We start from the raw sequence: 20,042 nt of genomic DNA, 5'->3' as shown, positions 1-20,042 counted from the left end.
CTGCTCTGTGGGGCCAGCCCGGCGTTGCACGTGTCGTGGCTCGAGGGGGGAGCGGGAGATGTGCCAAGCCAGCGGGCACCGCTGCTGAAGCTGGGGAGGAAGGTCTGGCTCTGTAGTTCAAGTTGTCTGGGATGATGGAGATGCAGGGAGTCGTACCCGCCCTGAGGAGGGACGTGCTGGTGACTGTAGGAGACTGCAGCAGGTCTGCTCTGGGCAGGGACCGGCAGGCAAACCTCAACAGGGCACATTTCCCCATGTTTTCCTGGCAGTGCAGGCAGCTCTGGCTTCTCAGTCCTCCAGCAAAGACTGTACTTTCCATGACGGAGGGCGATGCTGTCATTGCTGACGTGATGAGATTGCAAAAATGTTGGTGGGACCTCTTTATAGAGATTGCTGTTCTTGATGGCTTCCTGACTGCCAAAAGTGCTCAAGGTACCTCCTGGCAAAGATGTGGTGTTTTCTCATGTGGCAGCTCGAGGCACAGGGCTGTGGGCAGGAGGCTTTTGCTCTGCTAATGCATCCCCAGGCGCCAGGTTCTCACTGTGCTGGGTGTATCCAGACAGCCTGGATAAAGCTGCTTCCCAAAATTACAGAGATGATGAGGTGGAAGGTGCTTGTCTTCTCAGAGGTTGCGCTTATGGCAGGCTGAAGGCGTGTAGTGCTATCAGACGCTCTGGGTATGTCGCTCCTATGCCAGTGCTGCTAAAGACTCTGGGTACCCCCAGGCTGACTCTGCACGGTGCACTGCAATGTTTCAGGCGTACACATATGCAAGATGTGCGTTGAGGACAACCTGATGATCCACCACTTTGGTGGTGCTTGGTCAAGTGGGAGCAGCCCAGCAGATGCAGCAGCAGCCAGCAGATGGTCCCTCCAGGCACCCCCTCCTGAAACCTGCAGTAAGGTCCTAGGGGACGGTGAGAAGTGCCACAGTCCCTCCTGCGGGCACGGCTGGTACAGGTGTAGACCCAGAGGTTCCTGCTCCGGAAGGTGGCTGCTTTTTGTGCACCCCATTGCAGAAGTCATTAAAGGCTGGAAAGTCCTTAGTCTCCAGGGAAAAAGGTTTAGCAATAGCTAAGGGTTGCTGTAGGAGAAGGAGGGCCACCTATGGCTGAGTTGGCAAGCCCAGCAGCTCCTCCAGTGCTTCCTGGTGCAGAGCACATCGTCTCCCTTAGACGCCAACACAGGACCCCAGGCACCCATCCTCAGCGGTGGCCTGAGCTCTTGCAGCAGGTGAGGGAAGGGCAGATCCAGTGGTGGGACGTAGGGACTCCTTGGAAAAGCGCATGGCAAGGCAGATGCTCCAGGCAATCCTGTCCCTAGGGTCTCCTCTTCTCTTCTTGCTCTGGCCTGCTTCCCAGCTGCTCAGCATCGTCTTGCAAACCACCCCGCAGCCACCCAGCCTCCGGCAGGAGCTGGTAGCGAGTTGGAGCTGCCAAGTCCCCCAGGGCTCGGCTGCCCCACCGCAAAGCAGGTCCCGGTCCCAGTTGGAGGTGACCTCAGGAACCGCAGTGCTTCCCAGCCCTCTGCCCCTCCTCTTACCTCCCCCGGCTCCCCCTCCTTCCCCTCAGCACGCGAGGGCTCCTTCTAATAAAACGCTTTCTCCCGGCTGTCTTAAAGCCTGGTGGTGACTCCCTGATTTTGAGGGACTTGAAGACATCGCCCAAGGAGAACTGTGTGCAGTCAGAGACCGAATCCCTCCTGGAAAAGGAGCGGAGGCCGAGCCTGGAGGCCGATCCCACCATACAACACCCGAAACAAGAGCCTCCTGTGCTGGGCCCACGAGGGTCGTACTCTGCGTGGGGTTTCTTTCGGTCTCGCCCTGGGGGCAGCTTCCACAGCCTCCGCAGGGTCTCCTCCTTGGACAACTTTGAGGCTGCGAGGTCTGAGTTCCAGAGAAAATTCAGGGAAAGGAGGGCAAACTCAGGTAGGGGAACAAGCCCGGAGCTGGCGGTCCTACTGCGGGAGCCATGGTTCCGGGCGATGGCCCCGGCACGTCGCGGGGGGAGGTCTCTTACCCTGCACTGCTTTTCCCTCTGCAAAGTGGAGATAAGCTGGGGTCTCCTCCCCAAAACCTGCTGGTCTCCATGTGATTCCCTGCGTAGGCAGGTCCTGCTCCTTGGGTAGAGCCGTCCGTGGTGTTGTGCATGAGATGTGGGACCACGTCAGGTTGCGTTCAGCTGCCCCACATGAGGGGCACCCCGATACCACCCCACCTCCCTGGGAGGGAGGGAAGGGGTCTGCAGGCATGTGCAATGTCAGCTGTGTCCATGTGTTGGAGGTGGATGAGACACTGGCCAGGCCACTTGGTAGGGTGGGAGGAAACGTACCTCCACCGTGGTGTTCACATCCAGACCTCCTGTTCTCGTGAGAGGGATGATGACATGTAACATGGAGGCCAGGCATGAGAAGCCTCCATAACTGGGGATGGAGAAAGATCAGTCCGCGGTGTCCGGCTTGAGAAAATGGGGTGGGGCATCATGATCCTTAAATAGTGACAGGTCACGGACCCTCAGGAGGGGGCACAACGTAGCGGGAGGGAAGGGGAATGAGCAGGGAGGAGGAGGGTGGGAGCAGGATGGCTGGTGCCAACTGGGCCACCTTCACAATGTCTTCAGACACCTCCCGTCTGTGACACCTCTTGGGTCAATGTCAGGGTCTATCAAGGGATAGACAGGGTAGAAAACTGAAAATACAACCCTGCCCTGCCTCTGGGAGATCGGGAAGTTGGGACACACTGGTTACGGTGCTCAGGGATGTTCCTGAAGCCCTGGGTGTGGGTACATGCTCCCTTCCGTGACTGCACACTGCTACAAACCTGTGACCTGACCACCTCTGGGGCTTCCTCCCTGGTCCTGTACTGGGGTGACCCGAAGAGGCAGGTCCCCAGGGAAAACTGCCAGGATCCAGCCCCACTACAGCTTTTCACAAGAAAGCTCCGACCTCCCTACCTGGAGCCTGGGGGTGGAGGATACATCTGAGTGGGGACATCAGCCAGCTCCTGGCTGTTTGGTGGCCAAAAACCAAGCAGCAGCAGCTTAGGAGCTGTGTTGGTCAGGGTGAAGCATGCAGTGGTGGAGGAGACCCACCTGCTCCTTCATCGGTTTTCGTGCCAGTTTTGGCATCCCTCCCTGGTGGGTCTCACTGGGGCTGGTTCCCAACCCGCCACAGTCTTCAGGGGTAGCAAAGGATATTGCTGGGTTTTGGCAGCTGGCCTGAGCCCCTTGAAGGAGGTTTAATGGTGAAAAGGCGGGTGATGTGTTTGAAAAGCAGCCCCTTCTTGGGCTTCTTGGGCTGGGCATCCCATGGCTGAGCCACCCCAAAGAAGCCAAGCCTTTATGGCCAGGCAGACATGGGAACCTTCAGGCAGCACCTGTTGGTGGTCCCCAGCTCCTGGGTGTCCTACGCTGAGGTCAGGGCTCTGCGCATTGGCTCCTTCTCACACTGCCCTTCTCAGTGCTTCTCTCCGTCCTCTTTCAGAGGCTTCCCATGTCAAACCCAACCCCCCGAACTCCACCTCGGACTCAGACCTCATGAAGTACCGGACCATCAGCCAGATCCCTCAGTTCACGCTCAACTTTGTGGAGTTCAACTTGGAGAAGCACCGCTCAGGCTCCACCACGGAGATTGAGATAATTGCTCCCCACAAGGTGATGGAGCGCACCCAGAATGTCACCGAGAAGGTCACACAGGTACGTGGGCAGTGAGATGCCACCAAGGCAGTGGTGGTGGTGGGGTGCTGCCACCGTGGTACAGTCACAACCATTCCTGTGGCTTTTGGAGGAGAGGACCGGAGAGGGCAGTGATACCTGGAGTTTCCATCCTAGGAGATGCCAGTATCCCTGTGTTCGATTGCTATTTCTTCCCTTGAATGGTTGAAATGCTCTTTTTTCCCCCTAAATCAGTATTTCTGGTAATTTGTGGCCAGGGAAACACTGGCATGAACTGCTCATGGTGTGATGCTGGCCTTGAAGGGGACATACGCATGCGCATGTGGCTTCATTTGTGGGGGAGGCTCTGGTCACCATTTCCTGCCCCCCAGTACCGGGGATGGCATCCCTAGGACACCACTGGCCCCAAGGTGCCCAGCTGGGGACCCTGTGCCCAGAGCACGGGTGGCCATGCCAAGGGCCACAGGATCCCATGGGAGACAGCAGGTGGCACTGCACTGTCACCAACACATGTGGCACTGCCCTTTCACTGCAGGGGACACTTGCAGCAGTGCACTGTCACCGAGAGGGACATGGGTGGCACTGCACTGTCCCATCAGGGACACGGACATCGGTGTGTGTGAAAGGTGCTGCTGTATCCTGCAGTCCCGAGTAGGGAAGCTCTTAGCAGTGGGGAAACTGAGGCATGGGCGAGCCATGATGTACAAAATACACCCAAGGGCACCTCCCACCATTGCCAGCAGCAGCCGAGGGCCAGTTTAACGAAGATGCAGCCATCTGAGCCCAGAAAGGCCACTGGGCTTGACAGTTTGCTCCACCAGAGCGGGGTCCTCTGTGGGATCCTCCTCCTGTCCCGGTGCCAGCAAACCTTTACCCTCACAGCCTCCATGCACGGCAGACAGGCTCCCCGCTCCCCATGGCACGGGATGGCTTTTAGGTTTGTTGTCCCTCTGGCTTGTCCCCTTCATCCCAAAGTCCGCTTAGTCCCTCCGATTGGGGGGTGACCACAGAGACCTGGGATCAGCCCCTGAACATGCCAGCGGGATGGCGAGCAGCCTCCATGCCCCCGGCCCCGTCACAAGGGGCACCCACACACCGGGGACCGCTGGGGTGACACTGGCAGGGTGGTGCCAGCCGCTTGATGCAGGGTCATGAACTGGTTGTGGGGTGACAGGATCAGAGCTGATGGGTGGTGGCTGCAGGGCCTCACGGTGCAGCCAAGCGGCACCCTTGAAGGTCAATCCTCCCTTCACCTTAAATCTTGGGACGGGACGGGACGGGACGGGATGGGACGGGACGGGATGGGATGGGATGGGATGGGACGGGACGGGACGGGACGGGACGGGATGGGACGGGACGGGATGGGACGGGACGGGACGGGATGGGACGGGACGGGATGGGATGGGATGGGATGGGACGGGACGGGACGGGACGGGATGGGATGGGATGGGATGGGATGGGATGGACCTCTCCTCCCCATTGCCTCAGGAGACCCAAACACTCTGCCTGCCCTCACCCCGGCATCCCTCGCCCCCCTGCCAAGCCACGGCTCCCCGCTCCCGGCTGCTAAATAATTCAGGGGTGAGGCAGAGACAGCGACGAGACGCTGCCAACTGCATCTAAAAATACCGGCTGGCGGGAGGAGAGCAGACACCGGCTGGCCAGGGTGGGCCAGCCCCACAGTGGCAGTGAGGGCAGGGCACAAGTGCAATGAATGCACCGGGCTCAGCCTGCCAGGGCCACGGCTCCTAGGCACAGCTAGAGGCACATGGGGACACTGTGGGGTTGGTGCCACTAGGCTGGGGCCCTGCCTTGCGGGTGGCATCTCTCCCAGTCCCCCCAGACCGCCCCATGGGTGGTGGAGCTGGACGGTGCTGGGGATGGGGGGGGGCGACTTGTGGCGTATCCGTACTGGGACACTTGGTTAGTGCCTGCCCGCAGTCAGCACCATGGGCCTGATCCTGCCCAACCCCTTGTGCTTGAGGGTCTCCTGGTGACTGTGGCATGTCCCCCCTCACCAGCTCAGTATCCCCGTCCCCAGCACAGGGCAAGGGAGGAGGAAGGTGCATGGCTGCTGGGCCCTGCGGGGTTAGCCAAGGCCATGGGAGCCTCCCCCCTCCGTCACCCACAGCCCGCATGCACCCTGCTCCCTCCTCCCTCCTCCTCCGCCCCCCCTCTGTGTCTGCCTCTCCCTCACTTGCCACCCAGCACCCAGCACCCCACTGCCAGCACGCAGCACCCCGCACCATGAGCCTGCGGCTGCAGCTGAAGCCGGTAAGTGCAGGGGGAAGGGGGAGAGGGAAGGGGCACCCAGTGGGATGGCCACGGGTGGCACCCGGCACTGCTACCCACAGAGACTCCCAGGGCCACCCAGGCCACCCAAGGGTGCCACCTGCAGCCCTCCCCGTCCCCGAGGGGCAGTAAGGGACAAGGCTGCAGCTGCTCTCTGGCTCTGCATTGGTTTGGATGCTCTTTTTGGGGTTGTTTCTTCTCCCTTTTCTGCTTCAAATTTTTGGGGTTGTGACTTTTCATTAATTTCTGCTTGGAAAACAACGAGTCTTGACCTGCTCTTGCTTCTGCCACAAAAGCCAGGTGCCAGGAGCAGGGACAAGGGGCAAGGCAGGCGTCCCAGTGTGGGGAGCAGCGTCTGGGGGTCTGAGTTCAAGGCTGGCCCCACGGAGCTGCCTCTGGCCACACAGGACGAGGGAATTCAGCTGCTGAAGGAGGGAGCGTTGCTGCTTTTCCCAGACACAAGGTGTTAGGACCCTTCTCGGGTCTGCTGGGCACAGCTTAGCTCTGGGACCAAGCATTTTCCCAGCATTGCCTTGTCCCCTTCCCTGCCACCCCTGCTGGTCCCCAAGCCTGGCCAGTGCCTCATTCCCCTCCACAACGATTGCGTTTGGGTCACTTTTTCCAAACCCTCCCCTCTCCATCTGCCAGCGACGTCGGCGGCTCCCGCTGCCCCATTGGCGCTCTCGTCCCTGGGGGGGCCCCAGCATCGATCGGGTTTGATTAATTCACGCCGGGCTCCCAAATGCCCTTCGCAGCTGCATGTCTCCCACCCTCCCAGCCAACTGCATGCATGCCTGCGTGGGTGATGCCGCAGCCCCTGTGCTGTGCCCACCGTGCCGGTCACTGCCTGGGCGTGCGGGGTTGGGGGTCCCCATGGTGGACACCCGGACTTCAAGGGTCAGCTGCCGCCTGGGGCGCCGGGCAAGCTGCAGGCAGGTAGGAGCAGGGGGGTCCCCCAGGGCACAGGACCCACCGGTGTCCTGGGGCTGTGGGATGTGGGAGCAGCTGCTCATGGTGGGTTGGGGCTGAGGGGCTGGATCCGCTCTGGGTCACAGCACCGGGAGCCCTTGGGAAGCCCTTGAACCCTCGGACAAGGTGGGTGTCAGTGCAGGAAGGATCAAACCCTTCTTCCAGGTCTGTTGCCAGAATCTCAGTGGTGCCCGTCACCGTGGCCTCAGGGCATGGGGAGCCTCCTCTCCCATCTCCTTTGCAGCCTGGCAAAAAGCACCCTTTTAGCTAGGGGCTCGGTGCTGGGAGAGAGCACTGATGTCCCCTTCGCCCTCTTGCGCAGGTGGCACTGGTGGCCGGCACTGCGGGGACACGTGAGGGATGACAGGAGCAGCGAAGGCCAGCAGGGAGGATCCAGCTGCCCCCAGCCCCAAACAGCCCCCAGCCCCAAACAGCCCGTCATGCTGCTGTTTCTTGGCACCCAAAGCAGGACATGCCCAGCCCCCCAAGTCCCGGCGCCTTGCCTTGTGTCCCCAGGGTGGCTTCAGAGCTGGCGTTGGTCCAGGAGGGGGGAGCTGGGACAGGCCTGGGAGGTGTGGGGGCTCAGTGGTGCGATAGGAGTGTGTCCCCATGAAGGCAGACAGATCTGGGGACACAAGACAGTATGGGAGGGTGCCTGCACGTATGAGATAGCTTTTGCATGTTGGTGGCCACAGGTCACCCCCTCCCTGGGGATGCTCAGATGGGAAACGGGCATTGCCTGAGGCCAGGGTTTGCAGCAGGTGGCCCAAGCTGTCCCCTCAGCCTGGAGAATGACTGTGCCAGAGGGACATCAAGGGGAAGGTCCCTGCTGGGGCCAAGAAAGACACCGTGCAAGGCTTGCATGCCATCGCCGTGGGGGCCGGGCCATGGCACAGCTGTGGGACTGCACCCCCAAGCCGCCCATCCCCACAGCCCAGTGCCAGGGACGCCCAGCAGCTCCCGTCCCACACTGGTGGCACAGGGCTGTGGGCAGGAGGCATGGCAGGAGGCACTTACCTCTCTGCTGGCACGGTAGAGTCTGAAGGGCATAAAGCAGGTAAACAGCTCCCCACGGGTGCTCCGGGCCTCGGAGAGACAAGGAGCTGGGCAGACCTTGGTGTCAGCCACAGATGGCAATTCACCTTGTGGCCTCTGGACAAACACATACAAAGGCAATGAAGGTGCAAAGGGTGTAGGAACCCCCCTGCATGCTCCTTGCTGCCCTACCAGCACATGGGAGTGCCTTGCCTGGCTCCTGGCCTCATCCAACCCTTCTCCCGGTCTTCCAGCCTTCTCACACCCATCTCCCGGCAGGTGCTGTCCCTGGGTGCTGACGTCCTTCCTGAGTACAAGCTGCAGGCTCCACGCATCCACCGATGGACCATTCTGCACTACAGTCCCTTCAAGGCCGTGTGGGACTGGCTCATCCTTCTGCTGGTCATCTACACAGCCGTCTTCACCCCCTACTCAGCCGCCTTCCTGCTCAATGAGGAGCAGGTGGAGGAGAAGCACTGGGACTGCAGCTACTCCTGTGACCCACTCAACATCATTGACCTCATCGTTGACATCATGTTCATCGTGGACATTGTCATCAACTTCCGTACCACCTACGTCAATGTCAATGACGAGGTGGTGAGCCACCCTGGCAAGATTGCCATCCACTACTTCAAGGGATGGTTCCTCATCGACATGGTTGCCGCCATCCCCTTTGACCTGCTCATCTTCCGCTCTGGCTCTGATGAGGTAGAGGGGGGGCCTGGAGGTCCATCAGGACCGGAGGGGACTCATGGATGGATAGGAGGAGATTTCTGGGAGAGAAAGAGAAAGATATGGATGGCTTGATGTGAACAGTGGGTGGCTGGGTCTGCAAGGAGAGGTCTGGTTACTCAGAAGGATGGACAAGGATGTCATTACAGGTTTTTATTAAGCAGGTGGGACCTGGGATTTTATTTAGTAGGGTTGCCCAGCCACACAGACCCTACTGTAAGTGCTAAGATAGTGTCCAGCTGGACCAGCTCCCCTTGCTGGGGCTGACCCAGCAGAACAGGTCAGGAGCTCGGTTTAGGAACTGGGCCCACACTCCAGCGAAGCCGAACTTGGGGTCGCGTTGCCAGCCAGGCTCGAAATGTGGGCAGTGGGATGGCTCTGTGGTTACTGCACTACCTGGAGCCCCCACCTCAGCTGAGAGCCTGGTGGGGAGGTGAAAGGCAGCCGGTTTGGGAGCAGCGGTTGGCAAGGTGAGGACCCATCAGGAAACACGGGGCTGACCTTGGCTCACCTGCAGTCGCAGGGCTTGTTTCCTTTATGGTCAGCAGGGGGAAACTGCCCTTTGTGTGGCATGATTCATCTGACCTATTTCAGATGTCACCTCCAGGACAAGGTGATTCATGCTCTAGAAATGTATTTTTACCCTTCAAAGGGAGCATGGCTAGGCTGGAGATATGCCTTTGGCCAGATTTATCCCCAGCTTGTCCCTGAGGTTTCTCCCCTCTCCCCTGCAGACCACCACACTCATTGGCCTCCTGAAGACCGCCCGGCTGCTGCGCCTGGTCCGGGTGGCCCGCAAGCTGGACCGCTACTCCGAGTATGGAGCAGCCGTGCTCTTCCTGCTCATGTGCACCTTCGCCCTCATCGCCCACTGGCTGGCCTGCATCTGGTACGCCATCGGCAACGTGGAGCGGCCCTACATGGAGCACAAGATCGGCTGGCTGGACAACCTGGGCGACCAGATTGGCAAGCGCTACAACGACAGCGACCTCTCCTCTGGCCCGTCCATCAAGGATAAATACGTCACTGCCCTCTACTTCACCTTCAGCAGCCTCACCAGCGTGGGGTTTGGCAACGTCTCACCCAACACCAACTCCGAGAAGATCTTCTCCATCTGTGTGATGCTCATTGGCTGTGAGTGCCTGCGTGTGTCCCGCTGTTCCCATCCCTGTTCTGGAGGTTGGAGGGGCTGCTCTGGGGAGAAATGGGGAGAGCACGTGGGATTTTAAGAGAGCATCTCCCTCCACCTATGCCTCTTCTGCACAGACAAATGGATGGAGTGACAGATAGAAATCCGGGTTTCAGAAATCCACTGGTTTCAGGTCCGTGGTAGATAGAGGTTTTGGAAATCTGCTGGTTCCAGGTCCGATGTAGTTGGACACGTGTCCCCTCATGTCCTGCTGAGTCCTGCCCTCTCGTTGCAGCTCTGATGTACGCCAGCATTTTTGGCAACGTCTCTGCTATCATCCAGCGGCTGTACTCGGGCACGGCCCGCTACCACACGCAGATGCTGCGAGTCAAGGAGTTCATCCGCTTCCACCAGATCCCCAACCCCCTGCGTCAGCGCCTGGAGGAGTATTTCCAGCACGCCTGGTCCTACACCAACGGCATCGACATGAATGCGGTCAGTATGGGGCAGGGAGCCCCCATGTCCTCATGGCACCTTGTCCTGAGCGCCCCGGAGCCTAGCTCTGGCTCCAGCCAAACACTTCCATCCTTTCGACCAGGGTGGAGAGGAGACAGGAGAAGACCTGGGAGGCTGGAGACAGCTGGAGTCTGCCCATCTGCCTCCTGCATCTCCCTTTCTCCTTCTCCCCCTCTGTCTGCCCACCCCTCCACATCTACCAAGAGGTTTTCTGGGGCCACGAGGGCATTGCCTGGCCCAGAGCAGGTTTGGTGCCAGTGTGCTGATAAGTGGCTCAGGGTCCCCATTGGCGCCCAGCACTTTCAGGCTGGTGTCTGTTGGTGTGACGGAGCTGTGGAGCCGGTATCGATCCAGCTCCTCTCCACACTGCCCGTTGCTAAGCAAAGTGCATCCTGCTCTCAGTGGCAGGGAAAGGAGGGCATTTAAATAAACCTCGATCCATTTTAATTAGAGCCCAGAGAGGCGGCTGTTTGTTAGCAAAGGGGGGATCAATGGCGGAGCCGTGCTGGAGAGGCACCACGTCTCCGAGCCTGGCGGGGAGGCTTGTGCCGATGGCGCCGGGGCACGGTGGAGTGAGGAGGGGGCTCAGCCGAGGAGTCCTGGGTGGGGGCCCAGGTGGCGGGACTCAGCTCATGGCCACAGGCTTCGGTGCACAAACTGGCTCAGCCCGCTGCAAGGCAGAGAGGAATGGGAAAGGACAAGGCAAGGAGAGAGAAGGGACCTGGTACTTCCTGGCTCTGGGCCCTGGGTGGGTCATTAGCCCAGTCGTTCCCAGTTCATGCTCCCTTTTTGTCCTAAGACTTGATCCTCCTCTGCCCCTGAACACCATCAGGACACAGAGTTGCATGAATTCAGCCTGTCCATCTTTGGTTGCTGCTGCCACATTAAACAGCTGGGCGGCATTCGGGGGTTTGCTGCAGGGAGCGCTTCGGGTTAAACCTCTCGCATGGAGGAGACACCCTGGGCTGGACATCGGTGGCAATAAATAGAAGCAAAGCCATGGCGCCCTACCCAAGCACAGGTTCTCCTGCAAACCCAGGTCACAAATTCCCTGCGATGAGCTGGGCTTGCGGCTTGGACGTGCCGCCGCTCACACCAATTCCTGCTGGATGCTGCTGAGACGCAATGTGATCTAATCAATCATCCCACAGCCCGATCAATGCATCCGCCCCTGATTTCCCAGTAGGGAAACTAAGGCACTGCCGCTAGCCTGTGAGATCGTGACGGAGCCAGCAACGAGCCGTGCTCACCGGCCCCAGGCTCATTGTCCCAGATTTGGCCACCAGTGGGATGTGAGCAGAGAGGAGAGTAAGGGGGACCTGGGGCTGTATGCTGCTCTCCAAAAAAAACCCAAACCTGGGTGCGTTTGTCCTAGCACTGTGAGTCATTGGTGGCAGCAGCTTTCTCCATATTGAGAGTTTTACCTTGATTTCACCTTCAGATTTAGCTTTTGTTCAATGCGAGGTGTTTGCCCCGGGTATAATTAGCTGTTGCTGCACACAACTGGCCCGTGCTGCTTCTTGGTATTCAGGCAAGTGCTGTTTAATTAGGACAGCACCTCGTTACCAGTTTGTGCTCTCATTCAGCCAAGATTAGTGGGCGTAAAGATGAAAAGGGGGATACGCCACCAGTGGGTATAAATAGATTGATCTGGTTATTATTATTTATTGCTTGGGACTGCTCTCATCCCCGGCCACGTGCGGTACAAGCCAGGGACGGGCAGGCAGGCGCCTGCCAAGGGAAGATCAGATGTTCCCAGCTTTGCCTTTCTGGGCTCGGGGGCTTCCCATTGAGCCCCACCATGTGATGCTGCGTGTCACAGCCTCCCAGGGCTGCCACGGCAGGCCTTCCCGGGGGTGGTGGCGTGATGGCATCTCTCCCTCACTCCTCACAGGTGCTGAAGGGCTTCCCTGACTGCCTGCAGGCAGACATCTGCCTCCACCTCAACCGCACGCTGCTCCAGAACTGCAAGGCTTTCCGCGGAGCCAGCAAAGGCTGCCTGCGCGCCCTGGCCATGAAGTTCAAGACAACTCATGCACCGCCTGGAGACACCCTGGTGCACTACGGAGATGTCCTCACCACACTCTACTTCATCTCCCGGGGCTCCATCGAGATCCTCCGGGAAGACATTGTGGTGGCCATCTTAGGTGGAAAAGTCCTTTCTTCTGGGAGGGCAAGGGGTGATGTGCGATGGGTGAAGGCTGATGTGCGATGGGCAGCGGGCAAAAGGTGGCAGATGAGGGGCAAAGGACTTCTCCATGTTCTGGAGAAGGGAAGGCTGTTCCTCAACATCTGGTTGGGTCACCACACCAGTGCACAGGGAACGGAGATGTCAGGGAGAGGCCACAAAGGAGTGAGGAGAGCGGGGCATGGCTCAGCAGTCTCCAGCCATCACTGATGACCCACTGCCCTGGCTTGGTCTCCCCATCAGTGATGGCTTTCACAGTGTAACCCTCAGTGTCCACAATCAGGGTCAGGATTGCTGGGCATCCCCTTGCTCATAAGCCCCACAGTGAGGTCTGCTGGTCCAGTACCTCTGGAGCTGGAGTGGGTGCCCACCTCCCCCTAACGAGCTGTCTCTTGGCACAGGGAAAAACGACATCTTTGGGGAGCCCATCAGCCTCTACGCCCGCCCAGGGAAGTCCAACGCTGACGTGAGGGCCCTGACCTACTGTGACTTGCACAAGATCCAGCGGGAGGACCTGCTGGAAGTCTTGGACATGTACCCAGCCTTCTCTGACAACTTCTGGAGCAACTTAGAGATCACCTTCAACCTGCGAGATGTGAGTGCCAGGGTTGTCCCAGGGAGGGATGTGGCCAATGCCTTAAATTTGGCAATCGGGAGGGCAAGGAAGCCGACAGGTGCTCCTCACTCAGTTTGGTGGTGGATTGGCCAGCAGCCACCTTTCCCAAGGCCCTCTCCATGGGGCTGTGACTTCCCCCTCAGCACAGCATGCACATGCTGCACATTCCTGAGCTCTTCAGAAAAGTTGGCCCCAAAAGCCATGTCAGTAGTACTCTGCTCTGCAGCGCTTGTAAATCATCTCCAGGACCCCTCCAGCCTGGGCAAGTGGGTCACATGCTTGTTTTGAGGCTGCTGAAGTAGGAAATATTCTCATGCTTCATCGAAATTTCCTTTTTAAATAATCACGCTTGCAATCCGTGGAAGGCTTGGAGCATTTTTGTCATTGCTATTTGACTCAAACATTATGACTGGACTTTGTCTTTTCTGACATTTTTTTCAGAGGCACTTGCCTGCTAAGATACAAAAGAAAGTCAAATTCTGTCTATGTCCTGTCCCACCCCAGGACATCTTGCCCCACCTCAGGGTGCTCCTTCCCTCCCTATGGCCCTGACACCCTCAACTCAGCCTCAGAGCAATGAGGCTAACCTCTAGGATCCCTTGAGCTCTGCAACCAGTCCAGGAGTCACTGGGTGGGACAGAGCAGTGATGGAGAGCCAGAGGCAGCTGGAGACGAGCCCTAGGAGAATGCTGCATGGGCTGTAGCCCCCATGGTACCCATGGATGAGACGTGGCACCTATGGATGGGACATGGCATCTGTGGATGGGCCCTGGTACCCACGGATGGGACATGGCACCCACGGATGGGCTGTGCTACCCACGGATGGGACATGGCACCTTTTCCCTGGTGACCAGCCCCTCTCATCCCTCAGGCAGACAGCGTTCCCCGCTCACCACTCAGCGAGGAGTATGACTGCACCTACCGGCGGGCGCGTCGACGCAAGCACTCCCTTTGCCAGCCCAACAAGCCTGGTGAGTCCCGCAGCATCGGCAGAGCCAGGCTGGCAGGGCTGGGGAGTGGGATCATCATTTAATTACTGCCCTGGCAGGTGCCCCAAAGCAAAGGTGGCTGTCAGGGCCCCCGTCCCTGCCAACCAGCCTGAATGTCCCTGTCCTGGGGGCACCCACGCTGCCCTCCCTCCCTCTGTCCCTGCCTCCCCCTCTCCTTAGGATGCCCCAGCCCTACAGGCACCCTAGAGGGGATGGGAGCTGATTTTGCCATGTGTGGTCCTCCCCAAATTAACCTGTTGTGCTGCCCCACAGACCCAGACACGGGCATCTCTGATGCAGAGCAGTATCACACCTACTCAGAGCTCACCAACCCACAGGACCCGCTGAGTAAGGACCACTGGGACGACCTGGGCAGCAGCACCACCCAGACCAGTGATGACGATGCCAAGACTGGCAGCCCTACTAAAGCTGAGCCCTTCCTCACATCCAAAAAGGATGACTTTGCTCTGCCCACGCTCAGCCTCGTCACCACCAGCGCTGGCAGCACAGAGGTTGGCAAGCCCGCGGCAGAGAGCAGCCAGTCCTACGCAGGTACCAACAGCTGCAGCCAAAGCTGGCAGGAGGGTGGTGAGAGATGCTCAGGCATGGTGGCCTTATGTTAGGGCAGAAGCGAGCAACTCATGCAGATTTCACAGCATCGCAGACTGGTGGGGCTGGGAGGGGAGCTCCGGGGGTCGCCCGGCCCAGCCCCTGCTAGAGCAGGCTCTCCCCCAGCAGGCTGCACGGAGCCGCCCGGCGGGTCTGGGTGTCCCCAGAGACGGGGACCCCGCAGCCGCTCTGGGCAGCCTGTCCCAGCGCCCCCTCACCCTCAGGGCAGACAAGGTCTCCCTCATGTTCAGGTGGAACTTCCCGCGCTGCAGCTGGTGCCCGTGGCCCCTTGTCCTGGCGCCGGGCACCGCTGAGAAGAGCCTGGCCCCGTCCTCCTGACACCCACCCTCCAGATATCTGTAGGCATCGTAAGATCCCCCCTCCGCCTGCTCCAGGCTGAACAGCCCCAGCTCTCTCAGCCCTTCCTCTAAGGAAGATGCTCCAGCCCCCTCATCATCTTTGCAGCCCACGCTGGTCCCTCTCCAGTAGTTCCTTGTCTCTCTTGAACTGGGGAGCTCAGCACTGGCCACAGCCCTCTAGACACAGCCTCAACAGGGAATTAGAGGGGAGCCACACTTGTGGCCCTGGGTCTTTGCTGCCTTTTGTCCCCAGTAGTATCTGCTCTGTCCCTCCCATGCCCTGCAGTTTCTCTTAGCACCCAGGGACCCCTCTGGGGCTGTCCCAAGGGGCCACATGCTATGTGCCTTCCATTGGCGTGCTAGGTGCCAGGGTGATGGATCCCCATAAGCACCTCAGGTGCTAGGGTGATGGATTCTCCCTGAGCACCATGTATGTCAAGGTGATGGCTCTTCAAGAACATGTTGGGTGATGGAGTCTAGAGCACCTCCACACCAGTGGGGCTGGGGAATGCATGATAGAAGTGCTGAGATCTCTCCTTTCCTGCCAGCCACCCCCCTGGACATCCCCAACATGTTCACCTTCTGGGAGGACCGAAGGCCAAACCACCACCAGGAGCCTTTGCAACACATCTCCTTGTTACACAACTCGCGGGACATCCCCCTGCACAGCGACTACAGACCAGGGCAGATCGAGTCCAGGCTGGAGCTCCTGCAGGCCCAGCTCAGCAGGTGGGCAGGTTCCTGGGGCACAAGGCTGGAGAGCACCCAGGGGGGGCTTCAGGCCATCACCTCCAGCTCTCTAGATGTGGCTGCAGTGGGCTTTGTGCAGCAGATGCCACCTCCTTACGCCCTGGCAAACTGCATTTCTCAGGGAGGTGCTGGGAGTGCTTTGCAAAGGCCGTGGCTTCTCGAGCTCCGAGTCCTGGCCCTGGCTGCAGCCCAGCACCTCATCTGCTGCTGTGCCACCACCCCTGGGATCAGCCGCTTTGCCGCTGCTTCCCAACCCGATGCAATCGCAGACATGAAACCACCCACAGGCTCACGACCTGAGCCCTTTGCAAGCCTCTTCCTGTTGCAAAAGGCTGCAAGCATTCTCTTGCTCGAGCAAACAAGCCTCGTGCACATCCTTGCCCTCTAAACCAGAAAAAGTACATGATTTTTGAATGAGAAGGAGGAGCCCACACTGGAGACGCAGGTTTAAAGGCCCTGGGCCGCACCCACACGAGCGGCTGGCTCTCCCACCCACAGCTGCTGCCCATGTTAAGCTCACATCACTGCAGTGCCCACACATGCATGCCAGTGTCTCGCCAGCATGCCACCCCCGGCAGCAGGGGACAGATCTCCCACCCGCTCTGTAAGTGCTGCCAGGACTGTTGCCTGCACAGGGGGCTGTGCCCGCTCCTGCCAGAGCGGCTTGTTTCAGTCCAGAACAAGGCAGAAGGAAGAGACTTATTCTACTTTTCCATTTCCTTCTATTCCTCAATTAAAAATGGTTGGCACCAACCTGCCTTGCCGTCTGTCAGCACAGGCAGCTGGCCTGGAGAATTGATGCAGATTAAAACTAACTATTGCAATTTTTTTCCCACTCTGGGCTAGTTTTAGCTTTGTTCAGTTCCCTGAGCCCAGATCCCAGTTTGGCTCCACAAAAACCTCACCAAGCAGCACCAGGCAAAGCATCATCACCCTCGGGCAGCTGAATCGGCACCTCCTCCCCAGTGCCTCTCCTGCCCAGGCGCGGGTCTGGCTCTCGTGGGATGCAGTGAGATGCACTGCACTAACGCTGGGCTGCTCTGTCCCTAGGCTGGAGTCCAGGATGTCGTCAGACATTAATATAATCCTCCAGCTCCTGCAGCGCCAGCTGTCCCAAGTGCCGCCTGCATACAGCCCCATCTCGCCGTCCTCCCACAACCTGGCCATGTACGGCATCCTCCCACGGAGCCTGGAGCCGCTCACCCCCTGCGCACCCCTGGAGGATGAGGAGCCGACCACCCCGGAGCAGGTAAGGCCATCCCTCCCTACTCAGCACCAGCTGAGCTTCCTTCTGCCGCAAGCAGCCAGGTCCTGGAGGGCCAGCCGTTCCCTCCAGCCTCCCTGCAGGCAAAGCGCAGCCAAACACTCGTGGGTCCCGGCAAAGCCCAAGGGTCTTGAAATGGGCATAGATCTACCTAGAGATGCTCCTGCCCAGTGCATCGCTGATTTGGGGGCACAGCCTGCCATCTCCAGCACTACCAGGTTGCCCCATCAGTAGGGGAGGGAAGTGGGTTCCTCTGCTCTGAGGCTTCCTCAGGCAAAAAACAACATTTTGGGGCTTGGAGCCTGATAGGGTGAGGAGAGAGTATGGCTACTTTATTTTGCTTTTGCCATAATTCACCTGGTTCCTCCTTTCCCACCAGAGCCCGAGCTACACGGAGGTAGAAAAGTTCCACTTGAAATCCAGGGACTCCTTGTCAAGCGGGATGCACCCTGCTGTGGCATCTGATGAAACCATGACAGTCTACTCCGAGCAGGAGCATCATTCCCCACCTCCTCCAAACCCAGAGCCTCTCCACCAAAGGGTACCAAATACCCAAGGACTCTTGCGGGGCTCTCGTTTCCCTTCCCTCCCTGAGCACTTGGAGGCATCTTCTGAGCACCAGGACATTCAGAGACACCTCTCCGACCCAGTGCTTCCTGGAAGTTAGAGATGTGGGGGCTGCCAAGCACGTCAAGAGGAACCTCAGCTGTGAGCTCAGTCAGTTGATGTTGATTTTGACTGCAAGGGTAAGACGGAGGACAATGCCACTGGCTCAGGGTATAATTTATAGCTGTCTTCTACCACCGTGAAAGGAAGCGTAGAGTGGCTGGCTTCCAAGGTCAACGTTTTCCAGCGGTTCCCATAGAGTAGATTTCATTTGCACATTATAGTGAACCCAGAGCAGCTCTTTCTTACAGCCACCAACAAGCTGGCTAGGCCAAATGGCACCCACCACCTCTTCCTTGCCAAGGCTTCCTCTCAAGAACGGCACAAGCCAAGTGAGCCTCAGCGACCGGAGGAGAGCAAATCCATGGCTCGTAGCTGCACAGCCACTTTGCTGCCAGCTCTTTGGAGCAGGGACCATTACTTTGGTACTGGGCTTAGCCCAGCGGAGCCTGTGAGCATTACAGAAAGGGTAGTCACCAGAGGAGGAGGAGATCTCCACAGTGTGGTACTGGGGGGAGCTGCAGGTGGGAAGCCCAGGACAAGGACAGAAGCTATCCTTGTCCTACTTGACTGCCACTGGGAAACTAAGGGCCAACAGCCCCTGCCAATTCAGCACGCTTCAGCACGAGTCCTAGGGCACCAACTTCTCCAGCAAGGCTGATCGCGCCTTGCAAACCCCAACACACATCCCACAGCTCCCCAGATAAACCCACTGGTCACTGGCCTGGGCATAAAGCACAAAACTCAAAAGCACAATCCCGTAAAGCCCCAGCCTTTCCTCCCAGCTTTTCTCTTTTGATAAAGGTTTGATAGATGCTTCCTCCTCCCCAGCCCTTCCCCCAGCAGACTCCTCCAGCATCCCCCATAGGAGAAGCCCACTTAGCACTGCCGCCTTGCCGTTCGGTTAGATGCTGTGACAGTCCTAGGCCGCCTGCTCAAGTATTGTATCAAGCTCCCTTTGAGAGTAGTAAAACTGTGAGCATCTCTTTCTCTGGAGTTTTAGTGTACACTTTGCTAATAAATATGTTTTTGGCACCTAATGTGGATTACAGCTGTGTTTGTTGGGAGCACCTGTGAATTCATCCCTGGCAGCACAAAAGACAGGTGCCAGTCTGCAAAGAACCCTGAAAAGCCTGTGGTCAGAGCATAGCTGCTTCACGCAGGGAGTGTGGGGCTGACAGAGCCCCTGTGCAGGTCTTACAGCTCAAGGCGGGGGTCCAGGGGGGACTTTGCTGAGCAACGTCTTCCCAGTGGGATGCAGTTCAGGCTCCGCAGCAACGTGCAGGAGCTCAGGCTACAAGGCCAGCCTGCCGCTGTTCCCCCGCCCATCAGTCATCTCGCAGACGCACTGCAGGCAGAGGTTACACAGAGAGCTCCAAATGAGCACGGTGATACCCAAAGGCCATCCTCATCCCTCGCTGAAGGGGCCGCGGCTCCTGCACGAGGGCCAGCCCCCGACCGCTTGTAACGCACCCGCAGGGCCCCCAGAGCGGGGACAGGCCTCTGGCCTCAGCAGGGCCCAGCCGGCCTCTCCCCACCCGCTCTCGCTCCGTGGGGCTGCGGAGGGGCACAGACGCCCGGCAGGCCCTGCCCAGGCCCCAGGCAGGCCCAGGCCCCCAGAGGGGCTGTTTCTACCCCCCAGCCTGCAGAGGTTTCGGCCGGCAGGGGCCGGGATGCCGCGCCCCGCCCATACGGTGCCTCGGCCTGCAGAGCCGGGAGGCCCCGAGGTCCCCCCAGGACGTGCCCGCCCAGCCAGAGGGAGCCCGACTGCCCGCAGGGCTACAAGCCAGATGCCCACCCGCGCCCCTTCCCACAGTAGGGCACCAGACATACGCCAATGCTGCTGTAATAATATACCCCCGTAATTAAATTTCAGTTAATTAGAGACAGGTCCGGCCTCATCCGCCACTCGGCGGAGGCGGGACTCGAACGCGTGGTATCGCCCTGAGGCTGAAGTGCCTCCCGCCCGCCTCGGGCTGATGTGACTGGCATCGCTGCCAGCCAATCGATTATCAATAAGGGTTCAAGATCCCGCCTCGCGCCACTGCGACCCTTGGTAGCCAGTAAGATGTTGAGAACGAGCGCGGCCTCCCTCCGGGGCGGAGTCAAACGCAACGATAGGTTATCCCAGCCGGAGGGTGAGCGTCCGTTTGGAATGAAGGGAAAAGTGACCAATATCAGACCGAAGAGGGCCAAACTGACGGGTGAACTACCCAATAGACGCCTCAAACTCTAAGTGACAGGCAATGCAGGCAAT

At 59.0% G+C, this 20,042-nt stretch overlaps 1 protein-coding gene across 4 annotated transcripts in view; it reads left to right on the top strand.

Moving 5' to 3' along the window:
* Nucleotides 1-19,647, top strand: part of KCNH6 (potassium voltage-gated channel subfamily H member 6) — a 34,668-nt gene extending 15,021 nt beyond the window's left edge. Inside the window, exons 5-16 of one of the 4 annotated variants that reach the window (XM_056362450.1) lie at nucleotides 1,621-1,927; nucleotides 3,481-3,692; nucleotides 8,247-8,675; nucleotides 9,434-9,833; nucleotides 10,124-10,323; nucleotides 12,239-12,491; nucleotides 12,934-13,127; nucleotides 14,020-14,119; nucleotides 14,411-14,689; nucleotides 15,654-15,834; nucleotides 16,906-17,104; nucleotides 17,499-19,647. In XM_056362450.1, the coding sequence (XP_056218425.1) occupies nucleotides 1,621-1,927; nucleotides 3,481-3,692; nucleotides 8,247-8,675; nucleotides 9,434-9,833; nucleotides 10,124-10,323; nucleotides 12,239-12,491; nucleotides 12,934-13,127; nucleotides 14,020-14,119; nucleotides 14,411-14,689; nucleotides 15,654-15,834; nucleotides 16,906-17,104; nucleotides 17,499-17,786 (3,042 nt within the window). In that variant the 3' untranslated portion in view covers nucleotides 17,787-19,647. Of the gene's footprint in view, nucleotides 1-1,620; nucleotides 1,928-3,480; nucleotides 3,693-5,579; nucleotides 6,900-8,246; nucleotides 8,676-9,433; nucleotides 9,834-10,123; nucleotides 10,324-12,238; nucleotides 12,492-12,933; nucleotides 13,128-14,019; nucleotides 14,120-14,410; nucleotides 14,690-15,653; nucleotides 15,835-16,905; nucleotides 17,105-17,498 lie in introns of those variants that run through there. The other 3 variants (XM_056362451.1, XM_056362453.1, XM_056362452.1) reach the window with 3 other exon arrangements.
* Nucleotides 19,648-20,042: the final 395 nt, after the last annotated feature.

This window comes from Falco biarmicus, chromosome 17 (assembly GCF_023638135.1).
Source record: "Falco biarmicus isolate bFalBia1 chromosome 17, bFalBia1.pri, whole genome shotgun sequence".
NCBI lineage: Eukaryota > Metazoa > Chordata > Aves > Falconiformes > Falconidae > Falco > Falco biarmicus.
Note: the sequence above shows the minus strand (reverse complement) of the source record. Positions and strands in the feature narration are given on the sequence as shown.